This window comes from Ovis aries, chromosome 17 (genome assembly GCF_016772045.2).
Source record: "Ovis aries strain OAR_USU_Benz2616 breed Rambouillet chromosome 17, ARS-UI_Ramb_v3.0, whole genome shotgun sequence".
Taxonomy (NCBI): domain Eukaryota; kingdom Metazoa; phylum Chordata; class Mammalia; order Artiodactyla; family Bovidae; genus Ovis; species Ovis aries.
In genome coordinates, this window is record NC_056070.1 from 17303367 (window position 1) to 17329112 (window position 25746).

Sequence of the window (25746 nt, forward strand, 5' to 3'; positions counted from 1 at the left end):
CTGAGCCACAAGGGAAGCCCAAGAATACTGGAGTGGATAGCCTTTCCCTTCTCCAGTGGATCTTCCCAACCCAGAAATTGAACCAGGGTCTCCTGTATTGCAGGCGGATTCTTTACCAACTGAGCTATCAGGGAAGCCCCTCTATCAGTTAAGTCTTTGCAGTAAAAGTTCTCAGGTATTTCTCATATCCATCTCCTACTTCCTAATCCTTTGTGCTCTGCTGCTGCTGCTGCTGCTGCTAAGTAGCTTCAGTCGTGTCCGACTCTGTGCGACCCCATAGACGGCAGCCCACCAGGCTCCACCGTCCCTGGGATTCTCCAGGCAAGAACACTGGAGTGGATTGCCATTTCCTTCACCAGTGCATGAAAGGGAAAAGTGAAAGTGAAGTCTCTCAGTCGTGTCTGACTCTTAGCGACCCCATGGACTGCAGCCCACCAGGCTTCTCCATCCATGGGATTTTCCAGGCAAGAGTACTGGAGTGGGGTGCCATTTCCTTCCCTCTTTGTGCCCTGGTTTATTCTTTATCATCTCTCACTTGAAACTAATATCACTATAGGTTCCTAACTGATAGTTTCTCTGGCATTAGTTTTGCTTTGGTCATCAGAATGATCTTTCTAAAACTATGAGGTAGTGATTACCTGATAGTCTTCAGTGATGCTTCACAATTGAGACAGTTGTTCCCATGATAGTCTGTAGTGGTGTTCTAAGATAAAGTCACCCAAAGAAAAAAGAGTGATTCCATTATCTTTATATTAAAACAAAATGTGCTATGGAATGGGCTACAAAATTTGCCCACATTTTAAAGAAACGTTACAGAAATTCCATGAATGTTGTGGGCATTTCAAGTTATACCTCCACCTGTGTCCCTTTTCTTCAAATTCACTGCCATTAGAGGTGTTTTATTTTATTTATTTTTAAAAATATATATATTTTTGGCTGTGTTGCATGGCATGTGGGATCTTAGTTCTCTGACTGGGGATCAAACCCATGCCCCTTGTATTAGAAACTGGGAGTCTTAACCACTGGACCACCAGGGAAGTCCCCTAGAGGTTTTATAGAAGAAAGATTTGAGAAACACTGGTTCATATGAAAAAGTTCAAGCTCCTTATCATAGCTTATCAAAAAGACCAGTATAATGAAATCCTTTTTTACCTTCACTATGAATTTTCCCTGTGTTGTCCTGAAATAACGAATAGCTTCTGGGTTTGTAGAAACTGTATTTTAATGCCTCGTTGCCTTTTCACACTGCTTTCCAACAGAGTACCTTTCCCTGTTTCCTTGACTGTCTAAAAACTCAAGCTCCTTCAAGAGTCCGTGAGCAATCTCATCCTTCAGAATCCTTCCCCAGCCTGCTCTCTCCTCCCTCGCTACCCGTCTCATTGCTCTCCTCTGTGCACACGATTGTCATTGCCTGCCAGGAGTTGAACTTGTTCTCTGCCCATATTTCCTTAAGGGGATGTCTTTCATTTCACCCTCCTAGAGAGGGCATTTGAAAGGGAACCCTTGGAACTTCGCCCAGCAGCTCATTACATTTCTCAGAAGACTGAGGGTTCTTCTGAATGGTGAGATTGTTCAGACCTAGCATCAGTGGGCCAGATTAACAACGTGGCGGAATTGCTTCCTTAAAAAGCCAACTTGGGCCATCTCTGGCTTGTCCTCTTATAATAACTGTGTGAAAGAAGGAATGGGCTTCCTCTTTACTCTTTGCTCCTGAGTAGTAAGCACACGCGGCAAGTCATCCCCTTTGTGGATGTGGCCTGACTGTTATCCACCTCCTCTTTGAATAATGAGGTGAGAGTAGGGGTAACTTGGGTAGGCAAATAGGACATCCCGGTGCATTGTGCAGTATCCCACTATCAGAGCCGCAAATAAAGCTCATAGTCCCTGTTTGGAATTGATGTTATCAAAGTATGTGCTTAGTTAGTTAAAACCTAAGGAGAAAAGAGTCTATAATATCAGAAATAGCACATTGATTTCTGTCACTAATTTAGTTCTATCAATCAGCCTATAAACTTCCTGAAAGCTGGAACTGACCATCTCTATTTTGTATTTCCATGTACAAAGAGTACTTGACATATAAAAGGTGTTCAATTTTTTATTTCTTTAATTTTTTTCTGATTATAGACACAATGAAAATGCTTTTAAGAACAAAGGAATTTTGTGAAAATAGGAAATAAAAAGTGATTCAACAAATCAAAGATTATGTATTAACAAAATATAAACTTGTACACTTTTTTTTTTACTATATTAATGTACTTTCTTTGCTAAGTGGAAATTATAATTTGCACCTGAAGGAACAAAGGCTAACAGAAATTAAGTAGCTTGCCCAGCGTCACACAAATATTCAGCCATGAGAGCCACCAGAACTCTTAAAAGGTATTCTATAATTTATTTAGGATACTTCCATCCCTGGGCATTATGGTTGTCTTCAGTTTTCTCATGGTGATAAATAATGCTGCTTATGTTGAACATCCTTAGAGCCAAATCTGTGTACGTATTTCTGGTCATTTTCTTCAGAAAAATTCCTATAAGCAAATTTTTTGCCTTCACTTGCTTTTCCCTCTAAGTTCAAATCTAATACATGCACAAAATGGAAAATTTGGAAAATACAGAAAAGCACAAAATAATAAAGCAAAAGCTATTGATAATCTCACCTTCTAGATATTGCCATTTTTAACACTTCATTCTTTTTTATGTATACATGTACATATAAATTATATGTATATAGCACTATATGGGCTTCCCTGGTATCTCAGCTGGTAAAGAATCCACCTGCATTGCAGGAGACCTGGGTTTGATCCCTGGGTTGGGAAGATCCCTCGCAGGAGGGCATGGCAACCCACTCTAGTATTCTTGCCTGGAAAACCCCATGGACAGAGGAGCCTGGCAGGCTACAGTTCATGGGGTCACAAGAGTCAGACATGACTGAGCGACTAAGCACAGCATAGCACTATATATGTTGTTACTGTTCAGTAGTTAAGTCGTGTTTGGCTCTTTTGTGATTCCAGGAAGCCCGCCGGGCCCCTCTGTCCAGGAGTTCTCCACAAGAACACTGGGGTGGGTTGCCATTTCTTTCTCCATGCACTATATACACACACACATACATATAAGTGTAGTGTTATATATAACTGTATTGAAGTACATACTTTACATTTTGTTATAGAAAATTGTATGATATCGCCTAGGATCGAAACTGTGTCTCTTATGTCTCCTGCATTGGCAGGTGGGTTTTTTACCACTGGCGCCTCCTAGGAAGCCCATATATTATAGAAAATTATATGATACTGCTACATGTATAAATATCTACATGTTTTCTTTGTAGGTAATCAATTAACTAATTGTAGAAACCATATTTCGGAGTTTAAGGAAAGTATACTACGCTTAAAAAACAAAACAGAAAGAAATCGCCAAGAGTTGCTTAATGCCTTCAAGGAAATGAAGCGTGACATTACAAAGAAAGAACGTGATGCACAAAACGCAGGTTTGCATTGTTTTTGTTTTGTGTATGGTGGTTTGTTGTGTGATGTTTTGTGTTTGGAAATTTAGATTTTATGCTTTCTGATTTTAGGGCATTTCTTTCCGGTAGATATAACTAGATCAGTACTCATTCTTTTAGTATGAAATATGCAAAAGTACAGTAAGAGACATCACTGATAAATTTCCTCTCCTCTCACCTGTACCTCGAAAATGGTCCTCTTCTGTTTTCTGCCTCTGTGGACGGCGCCGTTCGTGATCCATCTGACAGAAGCAGCCAGCAACCTGCACATCCTCTCTGAATCCTTCCCCTTCCTCTAGCATGCTTCTCCCATGACTGTCAGTAAGCAGTCCTATTGATTCATAATCCTGTGTATCTCACAAATCTATCCACATTTTTCTGTCACCTTCTCTACTACCCTAACCAGGTTACTTTCATGCTTCATCTGAATGACTGCTAACATACTTCTTTTTTCCCTCTTTCTCTCTCCCGTCTTGTCCCCACCTGTTTATGCTCCCGTTAGCCAAAGTGAAGGCTACACTGTCCTGCAAATCAACTTTCAGTGGCTCTCCATTTCTTCAGGATGAAAAATTCTGCCTCCTGCTTTCCCTTCTGTAATCCAGTACCTCCCCTGAACTCAGCCCCCGGCAGGCGCTGATCAATTCTTCATAGTTTTCCATTTTCCAGAATGCCATACAAATGGAATCACACAGTGTATAACCTTAATGGACTCTTTCACCTAGCATGCTGCTGCTGCTGCTAAGTTGCTTCAGTCGTGTCCTACTCTGTGCGACCCCATAGACGGCAGCCCACCAGGCTCCCCCGTCCCTGGGATTCTCCAGGCAAGAACACTGGAGTGGGTTGCCATTTCCTTCTCCAGTGCATGAAAGTGAAAAATGAAAGTGAAGGTGCTCAGTCGTGTCCGACTAGTAGTGACCCCATGGACTACAGCCTACCAGGCTCCTCCGTCCATGGGATTTTCCAGGCAAGAGTACTGGAGTGGGGTGCCATTCACTTAGCATAGATTTATCCAAGTTGTTACGTGACTGATTGTTGCCTTTTTGTTGCTTAGTAGCATTCCACTGTATGGATGTGCAGTGGAGAGTTTGTTTCGCCAATTAAGACATATTTGGATTGTTTTTCAGATTTCTTTGTTTGTTTTTTGGTGATTACAACTACCTGTTGCCATAAGCATTCATGTACAGATTTTTTTGTATGAAGAGAATTTTCCTTTCTTTAGGATTAATATCTAGGATTGATGGGCATATGATAGGTGGATGTTTAACACTATAAGAAACTGCCAAGATGTTTTTCAGAGTGATTGTGCCATTTTGGATCAATGTATGAGAGTCACAGTCACTCCAGTTAATTATAGCCTTTCTGGTGTCATGGCCTCTCGTAGTTTTAAGGTGTATTTCTCTGGTGACTAGTGATGTTGAACTTTTTTTATGTGCTCCTTGGCCCTCCATGTATCTTCTTTGATGAGATGCCTGTTCAGATATTTTACACATTTCTAATTGAGTGGTTTTATCTTATTGTTGAGTTTTGAATATTAAAAAGCATATTAAAAAGCAGAGACATTACTTTGCTGATAAAGGTCCATATAGTCAAAGCTATGGTTTTTCCAGTAGTTATGTATGAATGTGAGAATTGGACTATGAAGAAAGCATCAGGAAAGTTGATGCTTTTGAACTGTATGGTGTTGGAGAAGACTCTTGAGAGTCCCTTGGACAGCAAGAAGATCAAAATAGTCAATCCTAGATGAAATCAGTCCTGAATATTCATTGGAAGAACTGATGTTGAAGCTGAAGCTCCAAAACTTTGGCCACCTGATGTTAAGAACTGACTCACTGGAAAAGACCCTGATTCTGGGAGAGATTGAAGTTGAGAGGAGAAGGGGATGACAGAGGATGAGAAAGTTGGATGGCATCACCCACTTGATGGACATGAGTTTGAGCAAGCTCCGGGAGTTGGTGATGGACAGGGAAGCCTGGCGTGCTGCAGTCCATGGGGTCACAAAGAATAGGACACAACTGAGTGACGGAATGGGAAAGACTAGAGATCTCTTCAAGAAAACTAGAGATACCAAGGGAATGTTTCATGCAAAGATGGGTTTGATAAAGGACAGAAATGGTATGGACCTAATAGAAGCAGAAGATATTAAGAAGAGGTGGGAAGAATACACAGAAGAACTGTACAAAAAAGATCTTCACAACCAAGATAATCATGATGGTGTGATCACTCACCTAGAGCCAGACATCCTGGAATGTGAAGTCAAGTGGGCCTTAGAAAGCATCACTACGAACAAAGCTAGTGGAGGTGATGGAATTCTAGTTGAGCTATTTCAAATCTTGAAAGATGATGCTGTGAAAGTGCTGCACTCAATATGCCAGCAAATTTGGAAAACTCAGCAGTGGCCACAGGACTGGAAAAGGTCCGTTTTCATTCCAATCCCAAAGAAAGGCAATGCAAAAGAATGCTCAAACTACCACACAGTTGCACTCATCTCACACGCTAGTAAAGTAATGCTCAAAATTCTCCAAGCCAGGCTTCAGCACTACATGAACCGTGAACTCCCTGATGTTCAAGCTGGTTTTAGAAAAGGCAGAGGAACCAGAGATCAAATTGCCAACATCTGCTGGATCATCGAAAAAGCAGGAGAGTTCCAGAAAAACATCTATTTCTATTGCTTTATTGACTGTGCCAAAGCCTTTGACTGTGTGGATCACAATACACTGTGGAAAATTCTGAAAGAGATGGGAATACAGACCACCTGACCTGCCTCTTGAGAAACCTATATGCAGGTCAGGAAGCAACAGTTAGAACTGGACATGGAACAACAGACTGGTTCCAAATAGGAAAAGGTGTACGTCAAGGCTGTGTATTGTCACCCTGCTTATTTAACTTATATGCAGAGTACATCATGAGAAACGCTGGGCTGGAAGAAGCACAAGCTGGAATCAAGATTGCTGGGAGAAATATCAATAACCTCAGATATGCAGGTGACACCACCCTTATGGCAGAAAGTGAAGAGGAACTAAAAAGCCTCTTGATGAAAGTGAAAGAGGAGAATGAAAAAGTTGGCTTAAAGCTCAACATTCAGAAAACGAAGATCATGGCATCCGGTCCCATCACTTCATGGGAAATAGATGGGGAAACAGTGGAAACAGTGTCAGACTTTATTTTTGGGGGCTCCAAAATCACTGCAGATGGTGACTGCAGCCATGAAATTAAAGGACGCTTACTCCTTGGAAGGAAAGTTTTGACCAGCCTAAATAGCATATTCAAAAGCAGAGACATTACTTTGCCAACAAAGGTCCATCTAGTCAAGGCTATGGTTTTTCCAGTGATCATGTATGGATGTGAGAGTTGGACTGTGAAAAGCTGAGCGCCGAAGAATTGATGCTTTTGAACTGTGGTGTTGGAGAAGACTCTTGAGAGTCCCTTGGACTTAAAGGAAATCCAACCAGTCCATTCTGAAGGAGATCAACCCTGGGATTTCTTTGGAAGGAATGATGCTAAAGCTGAAACTCCAGTCCTTTGGCCACCTCATGGAAGAGTTGACTCATGGAAAAGACTCTGATGCTGGGAGGGATTGGGGGCAGGAGGAGAAGCGGACGACAGAGGATGAGATGGCTGGATGGCATCACTGACTCTATAGACGTGAGTCTGAGTGAACTCTGGGAGATGGTGATGGACAGGGAGGCCTGGCATGCTGCGATTCATGGGGTCACAAAGAGTCAGACACGACTGAGCGACTGAACTGAACTGAGTGACTGAGCTAAACTGTTGAGTTTTGAGAGTTGTACATATCCTGGACACATATCTCATGGATGTGTGATTTAGAAAAATTTTCTCCCAGGCTGTGATTTTTCTTATTTTCTTTGTGGTGTCCTTCAGAAAGCAAACATTTTTAATTTTGATGAAGTCGAGTTTTCCTTTTTATGTATTATGCCTTTGATGTTGTATCTAAGAACTCTTTATCTAACTCAGGATCATAAAGATTTTCTTTTTTTAAAAATTTATCATTTTAGATTTTACATTTAGGTCTATGAACCTTTTGAGTTTATTTCTATAAATGGCATGAAGTATAGGTAAAGGCTCGGTTTTTATTCAGTTCAGTTCATTCGCTCAGTTGTTTCCGACTCTGCGACTCCATGAACCATAGCATGCCAGGCCTCCCTGTCCATCACCAACTCCTGGAGTTTATTCAAACTCATGTCCATTGAGTCAGTGATGCCATCCAACCATCTCATCATCTGTCTTCCCCTTCTCCTCCCGCTTTCAATCTTTGCCAGCATTAGGGTCTTTTCAAATGAGTCAGCTCTTCGCATCAGGTGGCCGAAGTACTGGAGTTTCAGCTTCCACGTCAGTCCTTCCAATGAATGTTCAGAACTGATTTCTTTTAGGATAGACTGGTCAGATCTCCTTGCAGTCCAGGGGACTCTTAAGAGTCTTCTCCAACAGCACATTCAAACACCACAGTTTTTATTCTTGGAGTATAATTGCTTTACAAAGTTGTGTTAGTTTCAGTTGTATAACGAAATGCATCAGCTATATGTGTACATGTATCCCCTTCCCCGTGGACCTCTCTCCCTCCCCTCCTCCCACCCACTGAGGTCATCACAGAGCACCAAGCTGAGCTTCCTGTGCTATACCGAAGCTTCCCCCAGGTATCTATTTTACACATGGGTGGAAGACCAAATAGACATCTCTCCAAAAGAGATGTACAGCTGTCCAAGAAGCACATGAAAAGATGCTCAACATCACTAATTATTAGAGAAATGCAAGGTTCAGTCTTTTTCATGTGAATGCCTAAGTGTTTTAGAACCATATATCAAAAAAGTTTTTCTTTCTGCAATTACCTTTGCATCTTCTTCAAAAATCAGTTGGCCATATTTGTGTGGGTCTGTGTCTGTATCTCTGTGGTTCCATAGGTCTGTGTATCTGTTTGTTCTGTAGTACTCCACTGCCTTGATTACTGTATTACATATTATGAATTAAATAGGGTAGTGTACGTCCTTCAACTTTGTTCTTCTTTTTCAGAACGGTGGGGGCAAATTTGAAGTGGAGTCATTAAATGTCGAGAGGCTTGAAAATAAAGTTATAAAAAGACAGGCTTTAATGATGTGATGTTAAAGTGGTAGAGCAGGCCAGTTAGAGCCTGTTTCAGTTCTACTTCCTTTATTTGGAACCGTCTGTTCTGTTAGCCTCTGGTTGTCTCACTCATAGTGTTAGATTTACATTGAATACCTTGAAAACAAATGGGCTTCCCTGGTGGCTCAGATGGTAAAGAATCCTCCTGTAATGCAGGAGACCTAGGTTTGATCTCTGGGTTGGGAAGATCCCCTGGAGAAGGGGATGGCAACCCACTCCAGTATTCTTGCCTGGAGAATTCCATGGATAGAGGAGTCTGGTGAGCTGCAGTCCATGGGGTCACAAAGAATCAGACATGACTGAGTGACTAACACTTTCACTTTAAAATAAACATGAATCAATAATCTTTGAGCTATATTTTATAGCCTTACGATGTTGTTAATTCACAGTTAATAGTATGTATGCTATGAATACTAAATCAATTGTGAATTAACTTATTAACTACTATGTTAAAAAATTGTACTGGAAAGAGAAGAATCCCTATAGTTATGAACTCAAAACCCCTATCTTTTCTTTTTCAGTTGAGAAGAAAGTGAATGCTTTGGATACGAATGAAACAGTATCTGATGCATTTGAAGTCTTAAAGTTCTTTTTCCCTCATCTAAGGAAAGTAGATAGAATTTATCCTGATGTAATCATGGGCAGAGAGAAAACAGGCGGTAAGAATACTTAGCATTGGAAGATCAAATACAGATATTTTGATGATTGGAAACATCCTTTTAAATCTTAAAATGTAATCAACTCATATGATACTCAGACAGACCCCCAGCCTGTCTGGCATTAATTTGTATTACTGGAAATCAGTGTATTGTCTTGCAAAAAAAAATTGCTCAATAAATATTTGGAGACTTGAATTTAAATCCAAGTTTAATGAAGATGCTTTGGAAATAAGTCAGTATAAGCCAGACATCATTAAGCATCTGTTACATGCTTGGCAACTCTTTTCTCCTTTGGTTTTGATAAATCTATTTGTTATCTGGTTGTCTTCCTATTTCCTCATCCTTTTGGGGCGCAAAGTCAACAAAAGCCTTGCAGAAGAGATAATGCATGAGTAAGCCTTGAAGAATGAGTTCAATTTCACCAGGTATAGGAGAAGAGAAAAAGTATTTGCTTTGGAAGCAGGGATATTAGGTTAAGTCTCAGAACACCTGCCATTCCCACCAACCTTGTTCATTCCAATGAGCGAGCCATTCCAGGTCAGAGGTCACCAAACCAGCACCTGTAGGCCAGATTTGCCTGTCTTTAAGAAGCTTTATTGGACCATAGTCATGCTCTTTGTTCACTTGTTGTCTATGACTGCTTTTGTGCTGCAGCAGCATAGATAAGTAGCTTCAGCAGAGATGATATGGCCCAAGAGGTGAAAATTGTACTGTCTGGCCCTTCAATAGAAAAAGTGAGCTGAACTCTGCTCTTGGCAGTTCCTTGGGAATAAACAGTGCTGGTCTGTGTCACATGCCTCTAAGAAACCTGTTGTGTTGGGATGGAGAAGCCAGGTGGCATTGTTTTCCATCTACTGAATTCTGCGTCCCATTTACCAAGTTAGATGTTTTCTTTCATTATCTCATTTCATTCTCACAATCCAATGCAGTAGAGCCTGTGATTATCTTTATTTCTTACCTGAGGCCTAGAGAGATGATGGAACTCTCTGAGATCACACTTGTAAAGGTCTTCACTTGCATCGTATTCCTTCCTAGAAGTATTTTAATGGTGGCCTATAAATATGTACGTACACATGCGTGAATGTATGAGAGAGTGCACGCCAGACAAAACTACATCATACAGAAGGAGGAGTTGAAAGACACAGCGAAGATAAAATCAGTACCCAGTAACTCTAAGATACTGGATACCAAGGAGAGGCCCAGCCCTGGATAAGCGTCAGAAAAGATAAACTAAAGCCCATGATACAGAGTGAAATGAAGGAGCGAGAGAGGTTGGTAACTGGGAAGAGCAATGGAATTCCTGTGTGGGAGCTCAGGGTGTTGACATAACCTAGTTATCAGTGCTGTATTAAATCCTGTAATTGTCTAATCTACCAACTGTTTCCTTCTTTCCAACCATTACTGAATATATTGGTCCTTCTTTTGAGACTCCTTTCATGGATTTCCTAGGTTCTTGGAAGGAGAGGCTTGCATATAAACCTTCATCCCCAGAAGTAATTTAAAGGGAGATTTTAGTTACCTTAAAGATGACATAAAACATTTGCAAGCGTACTGAAGTCTATTCCCCAGGCCCCCTGGGGAACCTGTCATCAGGCTTGTATCTTCTCTAGTCTGATGTATCTCAGATAATTTCTACTCTCTATAGCCCCTCTGTAACTATTTTTCATTCAGCCTTCTTTTCTTGCCTGGTCTGTTGAAATAGACTTGTCATTTTTCTCTTGGCTTTAGTATTGTCAAAGTCAATTCACTCCTAATACTTTCCTCAGAGGTACATACTTGAGTGCGTAACTCGTCATGCACAACTCTTCCTTAAAATCCTTCAGTAGATGCTCAGTGCGTATAGAGTGACAGTAACTCCTTGATATGGTATATGCACCAAGATCAAGTGAAGTCACTCAGTCGTGTCTGACTCTTTGCGACCCCATGGACTGTAGCCTACCAGGCTCCTCCATCCATGGGATTTTCCAGGCAAGAGTACGGGAGTGGGTTGCCACTTCCTTCTCCAGAGTATCTTCCCAACCCAGGGATCGAACCCGGGTCTCCTGCATTGTAGGCAGATGCTTTACCATCTGAGCCACAAGGGAAGTCCTGGGTATATGCACGGTAGTCTATATCTCTCAAAGTCTTTCAAAGTCTATATCTTTCAGATCTCCACTTTTCTGCCACTTCCTTTTTTTGCAACAACCCTAGACATTTCCTACAAGTGATCAATTGATAATTGCCTATAAGGAACATATCACCTCCTGTCAACCCACAGCTAACTTGTCATATCTCTTATCCAGTATGACTTCTCAGCTTAACTGACAGCTTCTTTGTGAACTTCTTTGTGAAGTCTTCCATGTTTCCTCCTTTAACAAGCTTCTGCCCGGCACCAAACACTTACTAGGCTCTAGTGAGATAGTGGTGAACAGATGAGGAACTTATCTTCTTAGAGACAAATGAGGAAACAATTACAATAGAAATTAATCAGTGCTCTGACAAGGATATACAAGGTAGAGCCAAATCTACTTGGGGATTTAGGGAAGGCTAATCTTTATGACCAACCTAGACAGCATATTAAAAAGCAGAGATATTACTTTGCCAACAAAGGGCCATCTAGTCAAGGCTATGGTTTTTCCAGTGGTCATGTATGGATGTGAGAGTTGGACTATGAAGAAAGCTGAGTGCCGAAGAATTGATGCTTTTGAACTGTGGTGTTGGAGAAGACTCTTGAGAGTCCCTTGGACTTCAAGGAGATCCAACCAATCCATCCTAAAGGAGACCAGTCCTGGGTTTTCATTGGAAGGACTGATGCTGAAGCTGAAACTCCAGTACTTTGGCCACCTCATGCGAAGAGTTGACTCATTGGAAAAGACTCTGATGCTGGGAGGGAGTGGGGGCAGGAGGAGAAGGGGACGACAGAGGATGAGATGGCTAGATGGCATCACCGACTCGATGCACATGAGTTTGGGTGAACTCTGGGAGTTGGTGATGGACAGGGAGGCCTGGTGTGCTGCGATTCATGGGGCTATAGAGAGTCGGACATGACTGAGCGACTGAACTGAATGGAACTGAACTGAATCTGTACTTGGGGAATTAGGGAAGGCTTTCTGGAGGAGGTGACATCTAAAGTGAGACATAAGGGTAAAAAGAATTGCAATGGAATGAGTAAGGAGATGGTTCTCCTGCATGGGTTCAATCCATGGGGTGGGAAGAACCCCTGGAGGAGGGCATGGCAACCCACTCTAATATTCTTGCCTGGAAAATCCCACGGACAGAGGAGCCTGGTGGGCTACAGTCCATAGGGTCGCAAAGAGTTGGACACAACTGAAGCAATTCAGCACACATACATACATGCAAGTAGAGAAAAGGCAGGTGGTGGATAGCAGAAAAGGAGAAGAAAGAATGTGAAAGGTCTAACAGCAAGAAGACTTGGAAAAAAGATGTTTGTGTGTGCAGCTGGGGCTGGTGACTATCGGCAGTAAAATAGGCGGCAGAAGCCAAATAATAGAGGAGTTTGGCCATGTGTTTATCCACCCCAGACTTTTGGACATTGTTATGTGGCAGTCATTATGTTAATGCTGGATTCATCATAATGGTGAAAAAGAGAAGCAGAGTCTACCCTCACTCAGCTTGCATTCTAGGTAGGAAGACAAATGGGTAGCAACAAAAAGGACAAGTTGTATGAGAGATGAGATCAGAATCCATTTAGAAAGAGTGAGTAGAACTAGCATAGGTGCCTGAAAAACAGTGTTCTGGGCACCAAGGAATGGCATGTGCAGATACCTGGAGAGGAACGAGGACTGAATGATCAGTCTGGGAAGCTGAAAGACACCAAGGAAGACTCGTTTTGAGAAAGGGTAGTTGAAACAGAAGAGGAAGGTTGGGACTGGGTCACTAAGGGTCTTGCAGACTTTTGTAAATGTATTCCTTATCCTAAGACATGGGAAGCCATTCAAAAAATTGCTTTCGAGAGTAGATCCCAAAATTTGAAACCTGACTCCTTCTTCACACCATTCATAAAAATCAAATCCAGGCGGATTGTAGATCTATATATAACGGGCAAATAATATATCAGCTAGAAGATGATCTGGAAAACATCTTTATGGACTTGAAGATAAGCAAACATTTCTCAGCAGGAATCAACAAGCACTGGCCATAAAGGAAATGACTGATAAATTGCACAGTGCTAAAGTTAAGAGCATCTTTTCTTAATTTTAAGAGGTAAAACATTGAAAAGGAAACCCATGATGGAAAATGGTATTTATAATACACATAACTGACAAAAGGGTTCATATTCAGAATCTATGAAGAGCATCAGTCAATCAGTAAAGAAAACACAGACAACTTAATAGAGAAATGGACAAATCTTGAACAGGGATTTCACAGAAGAATATCCAAAGGTCGATAAACATATGAAAATATGTTCAAACACAATAATAATCAGGGAAATACTGATTCTTACTGCTGTCACTGAAGTTCAATAATTTTTCTTAAGCAAACACCTCTCAGTGTTTTGTATACCAGGGCTCTGATGGTTTTGATAACTTTGTTTTACAGCTTGATTATTGCTTTTTAGGGAAAGGGTTTTTCTGAGTTCCTCACTGAGCCATTCTTGAAGTACTTATCTCCTTATAAAGGTGTGGAAATTAAGGCAGGACAGGACAGAAAAACATCTACTTTTGTTTTATTGACTATGCCAAAGCCTTTGACTGTGTGGATCACAATAAACTGTGGAAAATTCTTCGAGAAATGGGAATACCAAACCACCTGACCTGCCTCCTGAGAAATTTGTGTGCAGGTCAAGAAGCAACAGTTAGTTGCTTTATCGACTATGCCAAAGCCTTTGACTGTGTGGATCGCAATAAACTGTGGAAAATTCTTCAAGAGATGGGAATACCAAACCACCTGACCTGCCTCCTGAGAAATTTGTATGCAGGTCAAAAAGCAACAGTTAGAACTGGACATGGAACGACTGATTCCAAATTGGGAAAGGAGTACGTCAAGGCTGTATATTGTCACCCTGGTTATTTAACTTATATCCAGAGTACATCATGAGAAACGCTGGACTGACTGAAGCACAAGCTAGAATCAAGATCGCCGGGAGAAATATCAATAACCGCAGATATGCAGGTGGCACCATGCTTATGGCAGAAAGTAAAGAAGAGCTAAAAAGCCTCTTGATGAAAGTGAAAGAGGAGAGTGAAAAAGTTGGCTTAAAACTCAGCATTCAGAAAACTAAGATCATGGCCTCTGGTCCTACCACTTCATGCCAAATAGACCACAGTGGCTAACTTTACTTTTTTGGACTCCAAAATCACTACAGATGGTAACTGCAGCCATGAAATTAGAAGACACTTTCTCCCTGGAAGAAAAGCTATGACCAACCTAGACAGCATATTAAAAAGCAGAGACATTTCCTTGCCAACAAAGCTTCATCTAGTCAAAGCTATGGTTTCTCCAGTAGTCATGTACGGATGTGAAAATTGGACTATAAAGAAAGCTGAGCATGGAAGAATTGATACTTTTGAACTGTGGTGTTGGAGAAGACTCTTGAGAGTCCCTTGGACTGCAAGGAGATCCAACCAGTCCATTCTAAAGGAGATCAGTCCTGGGTGTTCATTGGAAGGACTGATGTTGAAGCTGAAACTCTAATACTTTGGCCACCTGATGCAAAGAACTGACTCATTGGAAAAGACCCTTATGCCGGGAAAGATTGAAGGCTGGAGGAGAAGGGGACCACAGAGGATGAGGTGGTTGGATGCCATTGGATGAGTTTGAATAGGCTCCGGAAGTTGGTGATGGACAGGGAGGCCTGGCATGCTGCAGTCCATGGGGTGGCAAGGAGTCAGACATGACTGAGCGACTGAACTGACTGACATTATATCTTGACCCAGCTCAAATAGCTGAGCACTGGTATAGCGAAGATTGAGTTTGGGTAGACTTCGCTGATAGAATCTTAACATCTATTGGAATAACATGGGTTCCCTGGAGGCTCAGACAGTAAAGCATCTGTCTACAATGCAGGAGACCTGGGTTCGAGTCCTGGGTTGGGAAGATCCCCTGGAGAAGGAAATGGCAATCCATTCCAGTACTATTGCCTGGAAAATCCCATGGTCAGAGGAGCGTGGTATGCTACAGTCTATGGGGTTGCAAAGAGTTGGACACGACTGAGCAACTTCACTTCACTTCTGTTCTCCTAGTGCTTCACTCATTAACATGCAGTAAAAGTCACTTAGAGGCATGGATCCATGCCTGATAGATTCTATCAGTCATTTAGAAATTACTTCATACAATTCTTTCACAAGTGAAAATATTTCAAAGTATTTTTCCTATTTTAGGTTCCAGCATCTCCTTAGGAAGAAGAGTAGAAAATCAGCCAGTGTATGATGTTTTGTGCCCAGTGAGATGAAAGCTGTAATACATGGAGAATGGCTAGTTCATTTTTCAGTACATTGAAACTCTTCACATGAGAGCATCATAGAGTCTATTTAATGTGTTTGCTAACAATCCCCTGCAAATTGGAATTTCCTCAAAAAGAAAATATGTGATAAAACTTAACAGCAGTTTGGATTATTTTTGCAATAGAATTCCAAATACTTTTTTGATGACCACACAACTAACCCAAACATAATAATGAGCATACATATGAGTGCTAAATTATGTTTTTCTCTGTGCTTTGAAATGATACCATATTCCTGTGCCTGCAGTTACCTTTGCCCTGGGTATTTCCACTGTCAACAGAGGAAATTATAGTTACCTGAAGCAAACACTGACCTCTATCCTCTCCAGGATGACTCTTGCAGAAGAGAAGGACTCTGTGGTGATCATCTCTATCGCAGATGTATGTATGAAAAATAAATAGGTCCCCTCACTCCTGACCCATAGTCTCTAAACACTGTGGTAATCACAGTGGTAATCACTGCATCATTTTGAATTTTATCTTAAATTTTAAAAAGCATCTCCTAGATGCCTTTTTTGAATAACAATGTATTTAATACTTGTTTGATACCACCATCAGTTTAAGGGAAATGAAACAGTTCTATGTGGAGAAATATGATTATATTGTTAACTGTGTTACCAGGAACCCTGTATACTATATGGTACAGAAATTATATTTAAAAACAGGACATTTAAATGGATGCTATAGTAATAAAACCTGCCCAGCCCAAGAAAAGGTTGGTATATGAATCAAGAGATAATTTGTATTAAGTCACAGTAACTATTATTAATTGAGGGACTCCTTTCTATGTCTGAAGGATTGTGGACACTTTTTATTTACGTTATTTATAACCTGCGTTACATTCCCTGTAAAGTAGGTATGCAGATGAAAAACCTGGATCTTAAAGAAAGTAAATAGTTTTCCCAGCACTTAATAGAGCAGATTCAAATCTGCATCTCTCTAGTGGCCCAAAGTTTTCTGTCTTGCCTCTAATGCCATGTAAAATTGTAAAGTGTGGTATAAATATTAACACCATAAAAGGTGTTTCAGAGGGGAATTTGGAAGAAGATATCAGATTTTAAATGTGTCTATCCTTTAAATCAGAAATCTCAAGTCTTGGGAGTTATCCTAAAGAGATAATCAAGCAAGAATTTCAAAATAATAAAAATGTGGCAGTAGACAGTGACAGTATGTTTGCAGTACATTATATAGTGTAAAACGTGCCAAGATGATTGAGAACAGACTCGATCTAGATTGCCAAGGTTCAAATGCTAGCTCCTCCACTTCCTGCCTCATGAACTTGAACAAGTTACTTCTCCATGCTCCACTTTCTTTATTTGTGAAACAGTGATGATATTGCCTATAGTATATGGATGTTTTGGCCATTAAATTAGCTAATATATGGGGAGTATTTACAGTGATTTATGTCACATAGCAAGTGTTCAGTAAGTGACAATTTCAAAGATTTTCAGTGCACTGTTGTTTTATAATAGCATATTAGATAGAGCCAAAATAGGTATCAGTGAGCGGGTAAGTACTTTTGTCTACATTGCAATAATTTTTAACCATTGAAAGAATGAATATCCATATTCAGTGATATAGAAGATGTCCATATCATATTGTTGACTGAAAAAAGTTGTAAAGTATCATGTTTAACATTATATTGTCTGTGGAAACAGTGATAGAAGAAAGGAAGCAAGGAAAGAAAGAGGAAAAATAGACGGATGATAAAATACATTAAAAAAAGACAATGAACAAACCTCAGAATGATGATCTTCAAAATATTAATAATGGTTATCTCTGGATATTGGAAGTTAAAGGGATCTCTGCTATCCTTTAAATTTCTTCCTCTGTTGTTTGAATTTTTTATGAAAAACATGTCTTAGAATGAAGAAAAACTCAAAACAAGCAGAAGAAGAATTAATAGGAACATAGAAATAAAAGATTAAATAATTATTCTGTCCAAGTTTAATTTTTTAATATGGGAAGCATTTACATAATCTTCAAAATGTTTTATCACATTACCATGTGTTACATATTATAATCTTTATTTCTTTACTGTTGGCACATCTGCCTAAAATGTTTAGACCAATAATAAAATATCAGGGGACAAATTTTAAAATGGAATATAGAATGCTTAAGAGGTGTAACTTTAGTAGTATGTTTAACATATGTTTCAGTGGTAAGAAATAGCTGGTGATTACATTTTTGGCCGTCTTATGAAACTGAAGTACTATAATAGAGTGGTCTGTATCATGGCTGATATTTTTAAACAAGCAGTCTATCTATATACATTCAAAGTTGCCTTTCAGACTACTCAGATTTGACAGTAGTAGAACTATAAATATTCAGATATCCTCACAATTTTATGTTGCGGATGCTTGTGGGCCCTGAGGCTACATCTTATAAATGCCACAGGTTATGTAAAAAAAAAAAATTACCTGAAAGTATAAGCCATCAAAAGCTACTTACAAATGAATCTGCCACCTAACATAGCAGAGTAGATACACACAGTTTGCTGATGGAAGAAAATTTGGGAATCAAGCCAACAAATACTGTCTAGAAGAATGTGTTATTTTGAAGTAAGCGTCTTATAGTACAATACTCATAAAATGAAGACACTTTCAAAAAAGGGCAGTTCTTTGAAATAAGCCATCCCATTTTTAGGACAAAGCTGTTTTAGATACATAAGGTTTTTGTGTACTAATTTCTAACTGTAAATAATGTGTAGTGATATTTCGTATTATGACAGGGAGAATAAAATGTTTTCAGTATTCTAGTCAGATCTTTTAGACGCATGCATATTTTAAATTCTTTCATATAAAGTAAAAACACTAGAACTATTAAGACATAGTAACATTCCACACATAAACTAGATTTACATGTATTAGTAGAACTATGAGGCATGCTTCTTCATTTTAGTAAAATATTTCTCTCATTTTTAGAGTAACGAAAATTATGTAAAATCTGTGGTTGACATGATTACAAAAAAGTAAGTACTGTGTGATGAATTTAAAAATAACTTCTTTCATTTTTCTGTCCAATTACATGATTTTATTAGTGTCTTATTCTATTCAATGAGTGTAACTGTGCAGAAAAAATGTGTAGTTCTATCAATGCTGTGATGAAATGTAGCTTATAATTTCCCCCAATTCTGTACATCATCTACCTATTAAAGTCCATATTTGTCATGATGTTATTTTTATAGTATCTATTCTTCATAAAGTCCATGGCCTCTGAGAGAAGCCTGCTGGATTATTTTTAAAGCATTCTTGTGTTCTTTACTGTATGAGGTTACTTTCACAGCTTCTGCTTAGAATCTCCTGCTACATGCAGCCCAGGAGATGCAAGCACATGCTGATGAACCAATATGAAATTTTTTATCAAGCAAGTTGCTGTGGAGTGGACCCAGCCTTCCAAATCCTCATGCTTAAGTGGGCCATACAACTGGTGAGAAAAAAAAAAAAAAAGCAAGTCCCAGCAAGGAAGCTAGTGGAATGGGAAGGCAATGTGAGAACACACCGAGTAGGAAGGATTTAACTCTAAGTTCAGATACCAAGAAGGACTTTCTGGAGAACTTAATAATTGGACTGAGTCCAAGTGTAATTAGACATGTTTTGGGCAGACAGAAGGGGAAGAGAATACCAGGCAAATAGAATTGCTTGGGAAGGCAGAAGGGCCAAAGAGGGAGCGTGATACATTTGGGGGAGGGACTCTAAGTACTGATATCTCCTGAATGTAGTAGATGTTTGGAATTAAGGAGGAAAGATTGACTGGAGATAAGGCAGGTCATAATGAGATCATGAAAAGCCTTATGATCAGTGCTATGCCTATGTGCTATTTGTGCTTCAAGCTAGGGTTGCCTTCAAGCTGAATCTGGCTAACAGACATGTTTGTTTCAGCCAGCAGTGCTTTGCTTTGCTTTGTTTTTTCCCTCACCAAATAGCTCTTAGCGGATGAAGCCAACTTATTCTAGTTAAAAGGATTCCAGTCAGTGACTGTGGAATGAATAGAATTAGCAGCTCACCATTTTGAAACATAAGCAATTCAGGCATATCCTGAAGTGACAGGTGGAGGGGAAGCTTTCAAGGAAGGTGTATCAGTCAGCAGCCCAGTCAGCAGCCAAATGGGAAACTCCTGGTGGTTCAGAGAGAGGAAATAGAGACAAGTTAATACAAAGAAATTGGCCAAGGGACTCCCCTGCTGGTCCAATGCAGGGGGTCCAGGTTCAATCCCTGTTCAGGGAACTGTTAATAGATCCTACATGCTGTGACGGGACTAAGACCCAGTGCAGCCGAATAAATAAATATAAAAAATAAAATTAGCCGAAAAAGTTTACAAGAGCTGAGAAAAGGAAAAGAAGAAGGAAGGAGACGGGAGAAACGTAAAGGAAGATGGGGTTGCACCCCGAGGTCTGAGGTCGTGTGTGGGGGCTGCTGTGCTGTGCTCAATGCTGGGACGCAGCTCTGTCGCTCCGGCCAGGCTGCTATCGCAGCACTGCGCTCCAGGCCACTGCAGGAGACGTCTCCAGAAACCAGTCATATGGAGAACATCCTCCTCCTCCCTTCCAGTCTCTTTCCTTACTGCCTCCCATAGGACTACCTGGAAGGAGCAGGCAAGGGGTCTTGGAATGGCGGCTTGCAGACCCCCACCCTACAATATCTGGCACAGTGGAAGTGGGGAAATGGGGGCTGAGAACAGATGGATAATTATTAATAGTGGGAAGGGCTCAAGTTCCCCTTTCTGACCCTCTAACTGGTGGCAATGTCACTGCAAGGTACAGAGTCAGACGATTTTGCCTTCCGTTATGATGCAAAGAAAATGTGCCAAGAAATAACTGTAGGGTGTACTTGGTCACCAACTTCAAAACAAAACAGAACGACCTTGACTCTGTCAATGAAAATTCAATTAACAAGTTAAGGGAAAAGAGAACTTTAGTAGAGCCAGATTAGGATTAAAACCCTGGAGACAGACTCTCAGAAGCTCTGAGGACTGTTTCTTCCCCCTGGTAGAAGTCAAAGGCACAGTCCGTTACGTTTTTGAGACAGAGGATCATACATCAAAATGACAGAGTGATGGTCTTCCTAATGTTCCCCAAAGATACATAGTCCAGGTGAGCGCATACAAAGTGAGTGGTAAGTCACTACAAGCCCTTACAGAGTTAAGAAAGGATACTAATCTTCTAAGACATTTATGCCAGAAGAAAGGGGTAAATATGGGTCTGTATGGATTAGCTGGCACTCCCATCTTTGAGGCGGTCTGGTTAATGTGTATGGAATGCAGAGGCACATGGTACGCTGGGGGAGAGGGTTGGGACAAAGAATTTTATGCTTAAATTTTCTTGTCCTGCCTTAAAATATAAATTTTATCTCATCAAATTTAATCAAGCCTATAGAGCTAAGCTCCAGTTCAGAGTATACACAGTGAGAGGTGAAAGTAATCTGGAGCAAACCCCCAGGATGTGGGACCTTCTTTAGGAGAGCCGACCCACTTCCTTCAAGATGACAGTTGCATGGGGGAAAAGAAAGAAAGAAAAACTGAAGTGACTGGTCTAGATAATAAGCTTAAAAAAAGAAATAACAGATAACCAATTACAATGAGAGGATCTTAAGTGGATACTCACTTGAACATCTCATCCCCACCCCTCACCTTTAGACCCTGTACTTAAACTACTAGGGATTTGTGAATATCCACTGAGTATTATGTGATGTTAAGTAATTACTCTTAGTTTTGTGAGATGTGATACTGTCATGTCAGTACATAAATAAATGTCCTTTTACAATTTCACACTGAAGAATTTAAGAGTAAAATATGATCTCTATGATTTGTTTTAAAATTCTTAAGCAAAGAATGTGGACTGCATAGATGAACAAATTAAAAATTAATGGTTGTTGAAATCAGGTGATTTGGGATTTGCATATTTTGAGTAATTTTCATAATAAAATTTTCAAAAATTAGTCTCTTCTAAATGAGCTTAACTGATGGGGAGAAAAGTTAAAACTAGCTTTAGGGAGACATGTTTGGGGAGTTTTGAGATGGGAGCAACTTGAGTGTTTTTCTGTGTGCTCAGGCGAAGAGGGAAGAAGCTGATAGAGCAAGGACTGCGGGGGATTGGATACAAGGAGATATAGGCAGGACTAAGTAAAAAAAAAGATAAGAATGGGTGAAAGAGTAAGACAAAACTAGTTTGGACAAGGAAGGTGAAATGAAACAGTCCCCTCCTTAACGGTAGGTCTCCCGTTTCTCTGTGAGAGAGGTAAAGATCATACGTTGAGAATGAGGAGTTAACTGGCAGCATAGAAACTTGAGAACTGTGTGGAAGGCTTGAAATACCTGATGGGTGTAAAAGGAGACAGAGTTGAGCAAGATTAAATAAAACACCGCAGATGTCTAGTTTTCCCCAAAGGAGATTCCCCAGGGAAAATGTTGCATTATACTCAAATCCTTAAAATGTCCTCATATCCCATGCCATCCTCTCAGTTGCTTTATTCTGAATAATAAACCGCTGTTCAGAGAAGACACGTTATCCTAAAATGACGTTAATCCATGCTAGTGTGATATCCTTATAAGCGATTCTTGACAGAATCAGCTAAAAAGAATACACAGGCTTACAAACATTTCCTGTGGCTATGACTACATAATCGCAAGCAATTGTTTCATGACCTTTAAACGTTGGTCAAAATGTTTAATACTCTCTGACAGTTATAAATGTATAGAAAAATGAAAAATATAGTAAAGCTAATATTCATCTACTACGCTGTAATTTAAAACGTGGAGACATGGAAAATGCTAAACATCACTAATATCAGAAAAATGCAAATCAAAATCACAGTGAAATATCACCTCATGACTGTCAAAATGGCTATCATCAGAAAGTCTGCAAATAATAGATATTGTTGAAGGATGTAGGGAAAAGGGAGTGCTTGTGCACTGTTGGTGGGAATGTAAATTCATGCAGCCACTAACTATGGAAAGTCCCCCGAAAACTAAAAGTAGAACTGCTGTATGATCCAGCAGTTCCGCTGCCGGGTATATATCTGAAGAAAACGGAAACACTAATTCGAAGAGAAACATGCATCCCAGTGTTCATAGCTTTGTTTATAAAAGCCAAGATATGGAAGCAGCCGAAGTGCCCATCAAGAGACGCATGGATAAAGAAGATGTGAGGTATATGTATATAATGGAATACTGGGCTTCACAGGTGGCTCAGGGATAAAGAATCCGCCTGCCAATGCAGGAGATGCAGGTTTGATCCCTGGGGCGGGAAGATCTCTCTGGAGTGGGAAATGGCAACCCACTCCAGTATTCTTGCCTGGAAAATCCCATAGACAGAGGAGGCTGGTTGAGCTATAGTCCACGGGGTCACAAAGAGTCGGACAAGGCTGAGCACACCACCACAACAAATGGAATATTACTCAGCCATAAAAAAGAATGAAATCCTGCCATTTGCAACAACATGGATGGATTAGAGAGTATTACGCTTAATGAAATAAGTCAGAGAAAGACAATATCCTGATACCACTTACATGTGGAATCCAAAAAATAAACACATACATAACAAAACAGATGCACAGATACAGTGGGGGAAAGACAGGGAGGAGCGAGATGGAGCCACACACAGCTGTGTGTGAGATAAATAAGCAACAAGGAAATGCTGTACAGCACAGGGAACATAGCCTTTATTTTGTGATAATTTTAAATGGAGTATAATCTAAAAATGTTGAATCACTGTGTTGTACAGCAGAAACTAATATAATATTGTAAACCCACTGTACTTCAATTAAAAAATAACTAAATAAAACATGGAAATAATTGAGAATAAAGCATTTCATTTAGAAAATTTATTAAGAGTAGTTTAAGCATTGTTTGCCTTTTTCCTGTCCTATAACTTAAAATTCAGAGCGAACATTTTTTTATGCCTTGACAAATTGTCATACTCCTGAGTTTGGATCAGGCACCTACATTTTATCATTTACATTTTCAATGTCATGAAACATCTCTGAGTGTTCCTTTAACGTGAACTTTTGTGCCAGCATCATATCCTATGGGATATCCTTTCCGCTACAGTCGTTTTCCTCATTTATGTCAGGCAAGTTCACTTTCACTAAGCAGTTGTGGCTGCACATCCCAGGTCTCTGGAGAGCGAAGGTGTCAACATCCCCAAGGGTCTATGGTCTTTTAGTTGTATCCAGAGAAAGTTCCAGTGTTATCACTGTCTGCACTTTCATCTAGTAGCCAGTCCCCTCTTTTGGTTATTTTGTTCAGTGTCCCGTGGGTTTGTTTATTACTGGGAGACAAGGAGGCAACACAATTGCATGTTTTTCTGGCTCTCAGTGGCCTGAAAAATAGATGCATGGTGACCAGCTACCAGCAGACTTGAAAAGAAGTGACAAGATGACGTGCGTCTGTTATTTATGTAGTGAAGTTTGTACTTTATACTATATTCAGCTAATATTCCATGAAGACTTATATTTGAAAAGTGTTGGGAAAAACGTACATTATTTAATTAAAATGTCATAACTGAAATTCAAAGCGAGTACTGCCTATTTTGCACCGAATTCAAATCATGCATATAAACTCTGTTCTGCTTCCATTTTAATAAATAACACCATACCTAGATTTAAATCTCATTTAAAGTCACATTATTTTTCTCTTACGGAAAACCATTTAAAATGCTCTACCTGGTCTCTCATTATTTACCTTGATAGTACGAGATTTATAGTACAGCTTTTGTGAGCAGTATTTGATGCATTTTAATGATGTCCCTGTTGGTCTATAAATATTAACTTTTAAAAATGAAGAGTCTAAAAGATACTCCTCCAAATAATTGTGGACAAGAGTCACACTGAATCCTTTCTATGACAGTCTGATTTCAGGAGCCGCATTGCTATTTGGTAGGACTCTTATTAAACCAAAATTATGCATTTAAATCTTCTAACGTTCTTGCTCTTTTGCAGTTACCACATTGTGCTAACTAGTCAATTAACTTGCATCTGTTAGAGTACATATCTGATTGAAAACTTGAAAAATTCAAAGTACTTATAATTTTTATAAGAGGAACTTAATTTTACATTGTATATTGTAATTTTTTACATGTGTCGCTGACTTAGAAAAGAAATATTTTGGCTTAAAAAGTATTAGTTTTATGATGTCACTATCAGGTATATCGTGAAGTAATTCAGATCAAAATACTATATGGATATACATAAGGAACTTCTTTTTAATTGTGTGATTTTGGTAAATCAAATTCAATTATACGCCTCCACTTCTGTTTATAGATTCAAAAGGCAGGTGACATCTGGATCCTTAGAAGTCATTTCAATACCTGCTTATTTTTATCCAAACATATCACATGCTGCCCGATCAACTGACAACTCAGAAAAATTAGAGAGGTATGATATATTGAAAAGTAGTATCCTTAAATAACTGGCTTCATCTGATAAAATGTTAGACTTAGCATATAGTAGTTAGTATTTGATGCACAGCGGTATGCTGAAGCCAGCTTCTGTTGTCTGGCACCTAAATCCTATTAATACCCCCCAGCTTTTCTATTTGCTGATTATCTGAGGCAGGTAATTTAGCCTTTTTTCCTTAACTTCCTCAACTTTCTAGTATGTATAATAAAATCCACATTATATATATGGGAAAGTCATAGTGAAAATAAAATACAGTCGTGTTTATGAAAGAATTCTAAAAAAAAGCTCTACACACATACAAAAGATTGCTATTGTTCAATTATACATGTGGTATGTATTACATAAAGTATAATAATTTGGTTCCTCAAAACTCAATAGAGCAAAAGACATTAAGATTCAGAAAAAGGTCTTATCCGGGAAGCTTATTGGCACTGGGTTCTTTTTTTAAGTAATAAAAGGTATGTCCGAATCTAGATATCTTTTAAGGATTTTGTTTTGCTTTTAATGACCCACATTTTACTCAGTTTTTAGAGTCTTAAAGCTGGGAGACATTCTAGATCCTCGTTTTCCTTCTGCCCTTTATGACTCCATCATCATTTCATTTTTAGATTCTCTCTC

The 25746-nt window shown here is 39.6% G+C and overlaps 1 protein-coding gene across 1 annotated transcript in view; it reads left to right on the forward strand.

Annotated features, from left to right (window-relative positions):
* MGAT4D (MGAT4 family member D) overlaps nucleotides 1-25746 on the forward strand; it is a 46721-nt gene that overhangs the window by 8544 nt on the left and 12431 nt on the right. Inside the window, exons 2-6 of the mRNA XM_027956960.3 lie at nucleotides 3323-3481; nucleotides 9154-9291; nucleotides 15981-16114; nucleotides 18658-18704; nucleotides 24991-25104. Coding sequence (XP_027812761.3) covers nucleotides 3323-3481; nucleotides 9154-9291; nucleotides 15981-16114; nucleotides 18658-18704; nucleotides 24991-25104 — 592 coding nt within the window. The remainder of the gene's footprint in view (nucleotides 1-3322; nucleotides 3482-9153; nucleotides 9292-15980; nucleotides 16115-18657; nucleotides 18705-24990; nucleotides 25105-25746) is intronic.